Raw genomic sequence first — 14,583 nt, forward strand, 5'->3', positions numbered from 1 at the left:
CCTTCTGTCCCCATGGCACAACACCTTACTGTGTCCTGTTGTCCAACTCAGGTCAGAAAGGACAGAATTCAGAAATGTCCCCTCCTTCTAAGCTGTTTTCTCTGAGGCCACAGTGTGAGTGCCTGGGTCTGAAGTGCCCCGACTCAGCGACTTCAGAGGCAGAAGTGGACCAGCAGCTGTCAGAGGCTGATAAAATGAAGGCCCAGATCCTGTCTCCTTTGGCTTCTAAGGAGTTAAAAGACTAAATGCAAGATCTGCAGCGGTCCCTCCTGAGCGCTCAGAGGGGCCTGCAGTTCTAGGATACAAAATGGTTCTTCAGTTTTGTGGAGCTTTATAAAAACAGAAAGTCAGTTTTGTGCTTTTTAAGCCCAAATGCTTTATGTTTTCCTCTCATTTCTTTAGTATTATGATTTATATCTCTACCAACCAGAGGAGAATTAACAAGTGTGACTTTAACTTCTTAAATAATTGGTACTTTTTAAATTTAAATTAAATCATCCTTTAAGAGATAGTTTAATGTTCAGACACAGGGAAACAGGATGAGACATGAGCACTATGCAAAAATAAATTCTTCAAGGACTTGATCAGTTCATAAGCACGCTATAACACAATTTTAATTCAAAACCTACTATTTTATTAATGAAATATATTAGTGATGGCATTTGAGGCTTATAGAGTTTCAAATAAAAGTAAACAACAGAGATGGCACCAGTGCTCTTCCAGAGGACCCAGGTTCAATTCCTAGCACCCACATGACAGCTCACAACCACCTGTAACTCCAGGAGACAGCCTCTGATGGCTTCTGCTGGCACAAAGCATGCACATGGTGCATAGCATACACAGAGGCAAAACAACTACACACATAAAACTTAGTTTAAAAAAATATAAAGATAATTAAGAAAAAGGTTGGAGACACAGCTTGAATGAAATAACCAGTCTGAGTTGGCTGCTGCATTTAAAAAAGTAGCCACTAGATGGTGGCATTGGCTTGAGATGGTTGCAGCAGGATGCCAAGGGCTGGGAGAACAAGGTCTTGGCCACTCCCAGGTATGGGATTGTACAGAGTGGCATTCAACTGCACTACATAAACAAAAAACTTGAAAGAAATCAATTTTGATGAGTTGGAAATTTCATCAAAAATTAACAGTGAAATTTGCTCACTCACCTTCACTACATTGTCCCCCGACTGCCCATTATTTCGTAAACAATCCAGACAGATAGCAATTTGTGGGTCACTTCTATGGTAGTCTTTATCATCTTGGTTTTCATCTCCTTCTTCATCTGCTTTAGATTTATCAACCTTTGAAATGTCATCTGTATAATTGAAACAAAGTCCTTGTCACCCAGAGTTGAGAGTCAATAACAATATGGTACTCAAGGAAACAATAACCAACTTAAAATACTTCCTAACTGGTCTGAGGAATAATCAAGAATGTTAATACTTCTTAAAACCCTCTAGCATACTCAACAACGGAATATTCATTGAAGGCCATCAGAAACTTAGCAGTGTAAGATTTCTAGGTATATTGGAAAATCCAAATGAAAAGATTCTGGATTAATTATATTTGGTCATAAAAGACTGCAATTAGTGATTAGGCCACTTTAGAAGGCAAAGAGGATACCAAATACTTCCAAATTCAATAACAGATATGTTTGAATTAAATAACTTTCAAATTATATCTAAGTTTCAAGTATTAACTTTCAAATTATAGTCTCTCTAAATTCTCTGAATTACAAATTGTTTATAAAACCAGCCAGAGAAAAATGAGAATTAGATTTTTAAAAACATGCTTTGTAGTCACATGTTAAAATTCCATGAAGAAAATATGAATGCTACACATAACAAAATTTATTTAAAATGTTACTTGCATGCAACTGTATTTATCAATGCATTTATGGAATACCCTGAACAATGTTTCAGACATGCATTGCTAGGCCTGAGGCAACAACAACACAATTGAAGGACATGAAGTCTAAACAGGATATACCTCCATAGGCTCCCTTGAGAGGTGATGAAACCTTTAGGAGGTAGAGCCTTGCTGGAGGAAGAGTGGGTCTTAAAGTTTTATTGCTCAGCTCCACTTCCTGTTCTCTTCTTTGTGACAATGGATTCAATGCAACTGAGTCCTCTGCTCTTGATCTCATGCCTTCCCTGCCATGATGTATTGTACCCTTGACATGTCAGCCACAGACTAAGCCACCTTTTTTCTCTTCCCATCCCCTGGTTGCTTCTTGTTAAGTATTTTATCACAGTAACGAGAAAGCAACACATACCAAGGGTCACCATTCTTAGCAGTATGGTGCCAGGGTACAGGAAAAGGCAAATATAGGATGGGTAAGTAAATGAAATTCGTGGCCACGCACGATTCAAGAAACTTTCCCAGATAAAATCTTTCTACCTAAGTTAAATATGAAAGATCAGCTAGCCAATAATTACACTTAAAAAGTCTCTCTACCAATAAGAGGCTAAGTTGTTCAACACAGTAAAAGCCTTACCTTGTATCTTACCAAAGTGGGTATGCATAGAACCCATGTACACACAGTCTTTTATGACCCAAACATCTAGCTCAATGAAAAGTGCCCTCCCCAATTCAAATTAAAGACCAAATCCAAAAATATTTTGAAAAGGAGAAAATAGGAAAAGGGAGATAAAATTCTTAAACCAGGATAAACAAAATGTCTATTTTATGTATAACCCTCACAGACAAATCATAGCTTAAACCTATTCTATAATTCTGACAGCAATTCCATGTGCCTATGTGTTAGTAAAAACTGGAATACTTAACGTTTTTTTAACGTCAGGCTGTATGAGTACATTGTACACAGGTAAAACAAGCATTTGGTTAGGTCATTCCACCATCTTTCGTTTTCCTGCTACAAAACAACAATGAGGTACAACAGTCCCTTGTACCCCATTCTACTCATCAAAACTATCACAGCTCCCCAGCTGAGGGGTTAGTTCTACAGTTAAGTAAACTACTAAAACCATTATCCCATTATAAATGAGAAAGAGAGGGCTGGAGAGGTGGCTCAGTGGTTAAGAACATTGCCTGCCCTTCCAAAGGTCCTGAGTTCAATTCCCAGCAACCACATGGTGGCTCACAACCACCTGTAATGAGATCTGGTGCCCTCTTCTGGCCTGCAGAGATACACACAGACAGAATATTGTATACATAATAAATAAATATTAAAAAAAAAAAGAAAGAAACCTAGCATTCCCTGGTCCATCTGAAATGGCACTGATTTTATGAAATTTTGAGAATTCAATGGCTTTTTGAGAAAATCAAGGACAGGAGACTAGTTCACAAATACAAAGGGCCACTTTGATGGTATTAAGACATCCTGAATGAAGCCTTGTGTTTAAAAACATGAAGAATGATATTACTTTATAATTTACAAATCCCTCTGTATGGATAATATACAAACAGTTCATTCTCAGTAATTTGCTGAAATCACTGTTACTGTGTGGAAATCTGTACATGTGCGTGTGTGTGCGCATGTTTTATGCATGTGTTTATGGAGGCCAGGATTCAACCTTGGATGCTCTTCTCAGGTGCTATCCACTTCTCTGTTTGAGATGGGGTCTCTCCCTGGCCTGGAACTCACTGATTAGGTGGATTGGCTGTCAGCAAGCTCCAGAGACTGGCCTAGCTCTGCCTTCCTTGTGACGACTTTTAAACATGGTGTGTTCCAGCGTACATGGGATGTCAAAGGACAGATTTCCAAGTCGGTCTCTCTGGTCACCTTGAAGGGCTGAACTTAGATATCATGTGTCTGTGCAAGCATCTCTATAATCTGCTGGCCCATGCCTCATTCTTCCATGAAGTTCTGCCGATCAAACTCAGGTCCTCATGCTTTGGAGGCATGCTTTTTAGCCAATGAGTTCTCTCCAGGCCCTGCTGAATCATTAATTATTAGCTAGGTCCCAGAGAAGAAACACGAACATTTGGCCTAGTGATGGGGACACCTTGATGAGCAGAGACACTTGTTGACAGATCCAAGACCTAAGCCTGACCTGTCAGTGGTCCACCTGTGTTCCTTCCACATTCTCAGAGCACAGCAAACCCTGACTTGGCTCTTAGCCACATTTCATTTTTGTCTCCTATTAAAGTGCTTTTATAAATGAAGTAAAACTAAAATGCCCTCACAATTGAGGTGCACACTAAGATTATTTCAATGCCCTCATGGTTGAGGCATACACTAAGACTTTTTTCTTGGCTGAAACTCCTGGTACAATCACCTAGTCAGTTCTCTTTCCTCTCTCCAGTTGCCTTCAACTGGAGTCACGCAGATGTGCATGATTTAGATACTATCTCCTGAAGGGCTCCATGAGTCCTGCACAAGAGAATTGTGAGTGCGGAAAGACACTATTCCACCAATATAACAATGACATAAGCTTTCAAGAACACACATATAGAGTTACCTTGTCCATTTTCTTGAGGTTTATTTTTCTTCCAAAATTCCAATTCACGCTGAAGTTCTTCTAATTTGAAGGGGAAAAAAGTGGAAACCATGGAGGATGAAATCTTTAACAGAAAAACTGATTTCACAAAAGAAAAGTCTGTAGAAACCAAAGGGCAACTTACGTTCTCGTAGTCCAGGTACCAGCTTAAATATAATTTCCTCCAATGTATTATCCAACCTTCAGGGGTGGGGGTGGGGGATAAATAATAAAGATATCAAAATCCAATATGCAAATGGTTGAGATTTCTTACTTTTTACTTCCTACAGCAGTGCTGCCCTCACATGGAGCACTCCTACAGCAGTGCTGCCCTCACATGGAGCACTTCCCTTGGTGGTATACTAGTGTGTGGGGGGAACAGCCCCAAAGTCCCCAGCCTTCTCTACAGTTACACCCTCTGAACATGCCTTTGCCATTCTTCACTTGATCAAGATGTGGAGCCCAGGTCTCTTGAGAATTCCCAACCCCAAGAATAGGGACTACCCTGGAAAATTGCTTGGACCTAAAGGACTGTGAGACAAATAATACAGTGTTATAATTCTTATAGTTTCTGTGTGATTATTCAGGTCTGAGCATCCGGGAAATGAGCAGGCAGTCTTCTACAATCTTCCTTCCTTCAGTTTTTCCATGGGGCCATATTTCCAGAGTCCTCATAGATTGTTGTGGCCTGAAACTAACATGTGGGTAGTTGTTCGGCTCACACCTTAAGTCTAGTCTGTATTTCCAATAGATGCTCAATTATTCATCCACCTCCTTTAACCCACGTATGTTAAACTCTCTTACCAAACCCCAACACAGAACACCCCTTAGCTACCTCACTTCCTTAAGGTTTTAAATGACACTACAACACTCCCACATAGGCTCAAAGCAAAAGGACTGATTCTGTTCTTTTTCCACTTAATTCACACATTTTTCAATGAGACTTACTCGCAGCTACATCTCATCTGTTTTCCACATATCCTTTCTTGATGACTTCACATCATCCCTCCTTTCTTAGGTACCATCACCTGTCAATCTCTTTTCTCCCAGCACACTTTTTTCCCTTACCATTTCCTTCCTAATAATTTTATTACCAATACATTTATCCAACCTAGTTCACCTGCAACTGAAAATAACTGAAGTCACTCTGAAAAGTCCAAGAAAATAGTCATTGTAATTGCACATACATTTTTCCTAAATATTATGTAACCTTATTTCAAACTTTTATTAAAAGATTTAAAAACGATGTAAAATGTTTTAAATGCCTGACTTACCTTATGCTCAAATAGCATAATAAATGATAAAGATCACAGATATGCACATTAATTAAAATCAGACAAATTATGAAATATATTCTTTACCTCAACATTTCTAATGGATTTGTTTCATGAACTTGGTTGCCACACCTCGGACAATCATTGCTGTCTTCAAAGTGCTGGACAATACAGGTCTTACAGACTAAGAAGAGAGAAGACAGTAGGTTAAAATTAAACTCTATGAACTTCTAAAATTACAGCCAAGAAATAAAGCCTAACTGAAATCAAAGCCCACTGCCACAATATCAAGACAATTCCAATCTATTTATATTGTAGCTATTAATATATTTAAAAACTAAATACACTCTAGTCATAGCCCATTAAAAAACTAGTATATTTTACATAAAAAGAGTCCTTCTCATTTAAAGAAGTAAGACAGAGACAAGTAAAAATTACTGCTTTTGTGTTTATTTCTTTTGCTAAAAGTTTCTTTGATTGTAATATAAACGGTTCTTAGTAAGACTCGAGAGGTGAGACATTTAGCTCGGTGGTAAAGAACATCATGTCTGTCAGGCCCTGGGCTTATCCACAGCAATGGAAAACCAAAACACCGGTGAGCCTTCAACATGCTCGGATCAATTACACCAACAGGGTGGTTCCTGGACAAAGCAGCAGTTATGACAGAATTTCTGGCCTTGCAGAGTAGGATGAGTTTGTGCTCATAGATGCCATGATGTCACAGAGCACACAGTATAGGAAATGGCTGTCATGTTAGCATACAGGCAGAAGAGGTGAACTGGAATAATGGCTGAGAAATGGACAAGGGTAATTAGAATTCTAAATAAATATTCTAAATGAAGGATAGACGTTTGGAGCCATATGGCAACACAGCTCACACTTCCTCTCAACAGTACTGATCTCTGTGGCCATGAGTTCCTTTTATTTTTTACCTATGCTTCTGTTACCTAGTAAGCCAACTGTTTTGTCCAAAAGTGTCCTTAAACAAATTTGAGCAACTTGCAATCCAATTCCTATCCCAATAATTCCCTTTCCCAGATTATTTTTCTATATTATATCAAATTTTCTCAGGGTATAGAACTGCTACCCTTCCTTTGTTTTACAATTGCCCTCCATGCTACTCTGTTCCCTCCCCTTATAGCCCATGTGCTCTGACAGAAGTGAAGTTTATCTAAATGACTGGTCAAGAGCAAACACCAAGATTCCTACCACTGAGATTAGGTCTGCAAACTCAAGCATATCACACTGACTAGAGCAACAACAGGGGGAATTCCGCCAGGCATTTAATTTTATAATTACTTAGTATATATGGGAAATAACATCACTTATTTCATTTAATTTTTCATTTATTCAATGAACTGAGTACTGGGAGCTGACACTGCAGGAATAAATGACATGAAGTCCCCATCCTTAAAGAGTGTGTATTATGCTTAGAAAGGCATGCAAATTTCAGTTAATGATACGTGGTAGTCTTATCTTCTCTGCCCTTAAGAAGGAGAGGCAGAGCCCCAATGTCTGGCAGTTGTTTAGATGCATTGATCAGGGTGGGCCTCCCAAGAAGGTGACTTCTTAACAGATCTTTCTGTGTTGTTTGATAAAGGTACTTAAGTCACATACTATCTTTCTCTTTCTTCCAACAGTCAAGGATAGTAACCTCTTCACTATAATTCTCCTGAAATCTAGATGAAAGACATCAGAAAACATGTTTAAAAATTAAGATAAAAAAATTAAGATAAAAAGTTAGCCCAATGTAAAATAATACAGAAGTATCTGTCTTGTTCTTCAAGATATCCTGACACCTAAAGAATGCATAAATTTTGTTTGTTTGTTTGTTTGTTTGATACAGGGCCTCATGGAGCCCAGGCTATGAATTCATTATTCTTGATCCTCCTGCTGCCAGCCCTCCTGGATTACATGTAAACACCACCACACCTAGATTCCATAGGGGTTTTCAAATGTTTGTTCAAAAGTTAAAATAATGTCTCAGAGGGCTGACTTGTTAAAACAGAGACAGGATTCCTTTAGACAATTCCTGGTATGTACTCTTTCCCAGAGCCACTGGATAACTGAAATTTAAGTGGAGAAAGAGACAGATAAGAAACAGGACTAAAGGGTATTTTGGCAAAGCCTAATACTGCTAATATTGACCTCTGATTCCTGTGGTTCAAAAGTCTTATCACTTTAATGAATTCAGCAATCCATTTCTGTCTACCAACCTTGACCAAGCATAGGCACATACCATGCCCAGAGCAAATCCTCATTAGGCCAGTCAAGACGCAAAGGGTAAGACCCTATCCTCCCAGGGACATCAGTGCTAATCTAAGTTATCTGATCAAAGGGACTTAAGGCTGAAGCAGTCAAAGGTACACAGAGTTCTAAAAATAAGGTGTGTGAGCTGCTTGTGGCCAAGGCAGTACCAGTACCTGAACGCTGATGAGGAATACTTATCTAAATTCCAGAACTGGATTGTTCTATATTGTAGTCACTGGTCACAAGCTGTTGCTGAGCACTTGAAATGTGGTTGAGATGTACTGCAACTGTAAATACACACTAGATTTAAAATATTCAATATAAAAATAACCTCAATAATTTTTAGGTTGTTACAAATTGGAATGACAATTATTTTAGATACATTGAGTTAAATATTAAACTTGTTTCTTTTAAATGTGGCTATGAGATATTCTGTTTAACTTTTACTATTTTGTGCAGATGGATGCTTTGTCTAAATGTATGTCTGCGCACATGTGTGCAGTGCCCTCAGAGACCATAAGGCATTAGATACCCTGGAACTGGAGTTACATTTATAGATTTTTTTTTTAAGATTTATTTATTTATTATTTATACAGTGTTCTGGTGCCTACAGGCCAGAAGAGGGCACCAGATCTCATTACAGATGGTTGTGAGCCACCATGTGGTTGCTGGGAATTGAACTCAGGTCCTCTGGAAGAGCAGCCAGCGCTCTTAACCTCTGAGCCATCTCACAAGCCCTATAGATGGTTTTGAGTCAACATACTGGTGCTATCAGTAGAATCTGGATCCCCTGGAAGAGCAAGCACTCAATGATCTTAAGCACTGCGCCATCTTTTTGGCCCTGTACTCATACTAGATATTATTTAATTACACACGTTGAGTACTTGTTGGGGATGTTTAAGGACTAAATCCAGGGCCTTGTTCATGGCAGGCAAGTGTTCCACCACTCTTCCCCAGCCTTGTTTAAAATGTTAGACACGGAGTCTCAGTAGCTCAGAGTGTTCTTGAAGTTACTGTATAGCTCAAGCACATTATGAACATGTCTTTCCCCTGCCTAAGTGACCGAGGAGCTGGGATTACAGGCATGAGCCACCATGCCTGTTGTGGATTAGTTATTTCTACTGAAGAGTACTGTAAATGGACAGAAACTCCCATCAAGAAGTGAGTTTATTTTCCATAGGGACATTTGAGAATACAGTATTTTATTCTTGTCTGCAAATGAAAAACAAGGTTTCTGTGGGTCTGTTCTATGGATGGCAGCAATAAGACCAAAATGCAGGCTTTATGACATGAACTGGAACACTTCTTGAGGTTAAAGCTCAGAATTAGCCTTAAAAATTATTAAAATTTTAAAATAAGCTTAAAAAGAAAAATTTAAGATGTAGAGCAAACACTCTTTCTATCCTAGTATTCCTCAATGTTCAAATGACTTGGTGGTGGCTGGATTGCTGTCAACAGTGCTGATAGATGAATTACTTATCGGCCATTATCCTAAATATGTATGTATGTATATATATATATATATATATATATATATATATATTTCAACTTCTATGTATACATGTGTGTATCATAGCTGACAAGCAATTCAATATATCAATTCGGTGGTTCTCAACATTCCTAATGTTGCAACCCTTTAATATACCATTCCTCATAAAATTATTTTCCTTGCTACTTCATAACTGTAATTTTGCTACTGTTATGAACTGCAACATAAATACTTTTGGAGAGGTTTGACAAAGTTGGTACACACTGAATTAGATACATTAATACAATCTAATAATTTGATTTTTCACACAACCTATGCAGCAGTATTTGACCCCATACATGAAGAATGTGAGCAGAGGACAAACAGTCTAACACCATGACAGCACATGGGTGAAATCCAGGATGAGAATCCAGAGTTTTTTTCATAACCAACGTATATTCACATAACAGGTCTCTTGCTGCTAACTCCCACTGATCTACAGAACAGAATGAGACTACCTTATTCATTAATTTGGGAGCTATACATAAGTAGAATTAGATCTCTTTTAGTATACTACATAAATAAGATGGCCTTTTTAAAAGTTTTTTTTTTTCTTTAAAAACAAAACTTTAGGAAATATATCTCCCGTCTGGCTTTTATAAGGTGCTAAAAACCACCATGTTTATATTACACAAATTAGAGCTTGAGGAAATCCAGGCCCAAAGTTCAATGACAATGGAAAAACATGAAATGGTGATACAGTTTCTAATGCTCAAAAACTTTCATCACTAGGAAACTATCTTTGAGTCTTAGTTTATGAACTGAAATCTAGACTAGCAATAAAGCACACTGTAAGGTGCCTTAAAGAAATGCTCAGCTGTTCTGGCTAACTTAACTGACCTCTGGATGATATTTAAAATGTCCCAGTTTCTGGTAAGACTATGGAGAGCACCAAGTCTTTGTCATCAGTCACTCTAGAGATGTGGATACAACCACACAAAACAGCAGGGGTACAAACAGTTCAGCTCACCACATAACCCAGGTGGAAAAGCACTTCAGTGGCAATGTTAAAACTTGCCGAGTACTAGCCAGATGCCAGGCTCTGGGCTCAAATCTTGGTATGGATTACATTTCGGACTCTGACCATGCTCCTTCAACAAATGAACAATTGGCTAAAGAGGCTGAGAAGGCTTCCCACAGCTTCCTAATCTTGTAGCAGACATGGCATCTGAATTTCCCCTTTTAACATCTAAGCACAATGCAATATATTTTAGGATTCAGAGTATTTAGTCCCTGACCTCAAAAAGACATCTTATCTTATTGTTGTTGCTGAGTGGTGAATAAACCCAGGGCCCCAAGCATGCTAAGCAAGGACTCTATTCCACACCCTCTTCCACTTGGTATCTTTAATTTATCAGGAGTTCATCATAAACATCATTAAGTAAAAAAAAATCCAAAAACTTACTAGCTGAATTATTTACTTCTACCATTCTTTAAGTGTGAACAAGGCCAGGTACATACATTAACAGGGAGACGGCTCCTATGCTTTTGAAGCAGTTCTCTAAATTAAGACGGGTAGCACACAATGGACCACAGTTTTTAAAGAAGGTATCTGCAGGTTCCCTTTTGGACAAATTCAATCACCCTAAGACTCTAACTTAGCAAAACTCTCACACTGGGATAGCCAAAAGAGAACTGGGAAACACTGGTCAAATGACACATGGTGGGCAGAAGTTGGTCACAAACATCTTCCTTTACAGAATCTGTTGGAGCCCCCACTCTAGGATGTGGCTCTCTGCTACACTATCATCACAAGTACTTTATCAATCCCAAGGATAAATTACTGTCACAGGACATAATCAAATAGTATGTGAGTTAGGTGCACGTAGGGAAGCCAAAGCACACAGCATGGTCATTCCAGATGACCCTGCCACAGATGCTCATACCTGAACCCCACTCACTCCTGCCATTAGGCAGATGATTTATTCTGCACCTGAGTGTAAGAGAGTTTTAAAAAGGTATCTACCTTACTCAGTTGTTATGGGGACCAAATGTAATTACTGTTTTATACATTTTACGGAAGTGTGTAAGCTCTTGGTAAATGTGAGCTCTTTCGGCAAATTAGATTACTGGGTGAGCCTACAGTCAGAACATGGAGAATCAACATAAAGTATTGAATACCATCAGACCATTTTGATATATCTACCTTAACAGACAGGGGTTCTACTGGAATTGGAATGCCCATCACTTTGTGGTTAATATCCTGTACCCATTTCTACTCTGAGGACACTCTGGAACTATGATATGAAGTTTAAGACACGTTGATTGCTTCCCCTGGATGAAAACTATCTTCTCATGTAGGACACTTCTTTTTTTCTGGGGCAAGGTGGGGTAGAGTAGGTTCTTGTCCAAGACCAACTAACACTTCTCCCAATTTCCTGTTCAGTATGCTCCAGAAGTGCCCTGGGCTGGAGTTAATTCACAGTCACTTCTCAATCATTTTGAAGAAACCCACTTTGATGCACTATTGAACTCTGATTTTACAGCTGAATTATCTAAGAACTACCTCACTTCCTTATTTTCATGGTTTTGAGGGACATCTGCACAACAGGTACAAGATAATTGTTGGCCTATCTTAGATGCACAACTTACCCACATTTCTTCTCTATCAGAGTCCAAGTTTCCCAGCTTTGATAGCACAAGGTAATTCAGATTTCTCTTCCTGAGCACTAATTCTGATATTACTAACTGTAAAATAATAATCAGCTTTTCTCTCGTATTTTTAGCATTGCCACCCATTAGTAACACTTTACTTATTAAACTGTCCAAGGCTTGATTTTTGTTGAAAGCATCTAGCTGTATTGGTCTTATCTACCAACTTGAAATCATTTTCCCTCCTTTGAGTATATCACCTTATGTGCAATTCTTTAAAAAGAACAAAAACCAACCAAAACCAAAGAAGCAAAACAGAGTCTCCTTATGCAGTTCCGGCTGGCAGGGAGCTGGTCTCTAACTCAGAGACCTGCCGGCTGGGATTAAAGGCACATACAACCATGTCTGGATGGGATTAAAGGCACATACAACCATGTCTGGCTTGTGCCATTCTTTTTCTTTCTTTTCTTCTCTTTTTTTTTCGAGTGCTGGAGGTCAAGTCTCCCACGACTGAACTAGAACCTTCATCTTACAGGTCACTGTGGGCAACATTTTGTATTGAGGACTTTATCTAATAATAGGTTGTAAGTAGGCTATGATTATACGCAGTAGAGTTATGTTTCTTGCTTTTCCTAACACATATTCCTACATGTGTAACTAACACTAATTTTAAAGTTCCCCAACAGTTTCAATTTGCTTCCATGAACTTTTTAGTTTTACTAATGTAAGGAACTAATCCACATCTTTATTATGCCTATGCTATTACTTATAGCTTGCCTCAAAACACACAGTGATAAAAACAGCATGGTATATATCAGAATAGCATTTTGTTTGTTTTCCCTCCCTACTTCCCTAGAATGCCTTTTCCACTGGGACAAAGAAATCGGCAGCAAGAGAAAGGTTCTGAACAGATTCAGGAGAGACTATGCTTTATGCATGATGTGGGAAACCTTACACTGAGTAGGAAGGGCATCCTTCTGAGCTTTGGAAGGCAGACAGAGGGACTGCACGTGGGAAGAGTCAGGCAGAGTTCCTGGATGCTGCAGTGTCACAATCAAAATTGTACACACACACACACACACACACACACACACACACACACACACTTCGACTCCTCTACCTCTCTGCTATGGTTTGGATGAGGTCTGCTTTCTAAGATTCTGTGTGTTGGAAGCTTGGCCCCTAATGTTAACGATGCAGAAGGTGACACACCCTTTAAAGATGAGGTCCAGAGCAAGGTCTCTGCACTCTGGAGGTACTGCTTTTGAAAGGAAGGTAGCTCAAGCCATTACACCAAAGAGTTGATAAAACAGTGCTAGTCTGGTCCCTCCTCCCTCCCTCTGCTTCCTAATTTGAGATTTGACTTTTTGTCCCTGCAAATGCTTCGACCACAGTGTGATGCCACCTGCAGCAATCATCAGAGTCCACACTAAATAGACTCCTAGATTTTAAACTCCGAATCTCTCAAATTGTGAGCTAAACAAACTTCCTTTCTACCTTAGGTGTTTCATTATAATAAAACACTGACTAACTAGCTCAATTAAGCCAGAATCTTGATTATATTTAAATCCTACATATTCTGACTGTACAAGATTATAGCTGGGCATTGTGGAAGAAAACCATGAAACCATGTTGATGGATCTCTCACCCTCAGCTTATGACCATGAACCTAACGAAGTAGGGTTTTCATCTGCCAGGCAGTCACACGCCATGCTTACCAAGTTCACTACACTCCTTGCCAGTGTGTCTCCCCAGACCCTTTTGAACCCTTCTCCTTCTCCACCAAATAACTCACATCCCATTTTACTGAAAAAAAAAAAAGAAATAACAGAACCAAAGGGAACTTGTACCAACACACACACTCTTCCACTAGCAACTCTGTTGTGTCCTGACCTGCTTCCAGAACATGCGTGGCATACCTCTAACTTCAGCCCTGTCACTGCACATGTAAATTCCTACTAAAGATTCTTACTAGTACACAGGCATGCCATTTCCTTAGGGTAAAATATACTTTTGTTGACTATATACCTTGCCAGCTATCTCCCCTTTGCTACGTTCTCCTTCACAACAAAACCATAAATTGATACCTATACACACACTCTCTCTCAAAACTTATTTTTTCATCCCGTCTAAACCTTTATTAAGGTTAAGCACAGAGCTTGGATTTATCTCAGTTGTAGATTTTGTGCCTAACATTTGTGAGGCTTCAACTTTAATTTCCACTCTCACAAAAGAAAAAAAGGTTAAATTTGTCATTCAGTACAATGGTCAAACTAGGAAATTAAAAGTTTGCTGTCTTCCCAAATGTACTCGTATTTTCTCTTCTTCCATCCACTGAAACTGCTTTTAAGAGGATCCTTACAGCCAAATCTTACTAATTTACCCAGCCCATGCAACTCAGCTAATTTCCTGTTCCTAACACTCAGAGTCCTCCTACCTCTTGGCTCCTATTTACTTCCTCCTGGGTTAAGCCCCCTTTGGTACTCTACTCTGTGATC

The 14,583-nt window shown here is 39.0% G+C and overlaps 1 protein-coding gene across 8 annotated transcripts in view; it reads right to left on the minus strand.

Moving 5' to 3' along the window:
* The window catches only part of Pcgf5 (polycomb group ring finger 5), a 121,716-nt gene that overhangs the window by 19,753 nt on the left and 87,380 nt on the right, over positions 1 to 14,583 (minus strand). For 7 of the 8 annotated variants that reach the window (XM_041661362.1, XM_041661365.1, XM_041661361.1 and 4 more), the window contains exons 3-6: positions 5,803 to 5,899; positions 4,587 to 4,642; positions 4,424 to 4,483; positions 1,166 to 1,314 (exon numbers count right to left, since the gene is read on the minus strand). In XM_041661362.1, the coding sequence (XP_041517296.1) occupies positions 1,166 to 1,314; positions 4,424 to 4,483; positions 4,587 to 4,642; positions 5,803 to 5,899 (362 nt within the window). The remainder of the gene's footprint in view (positions 1 to 1,165; positions 1,315 to 4,423; positions 4,484 to 4,586; positions 4,643 to 5,802; positions 5,900 to 14,583) is intronic. The other variant, XM_041661366.1, reaches the window with a different exon arrangement.

The sequence above is a fragment of the Microtus oregoni genome, unplaced genomic scaffold (assembly GCF_018167655.1).
Source record: "Microtus oregoni isolate MIOR12 unplaced genomic scaffold, Mior012 000012F_ref0000307, whole genome shotgun sequence".
Taxonomy (NCBI): domain Eukaryota; kingdom Metazoa; phylum Chordata; class Mammalia; order Rodentia; family Cricetidae; genus Microtus; species Microtus oregoni.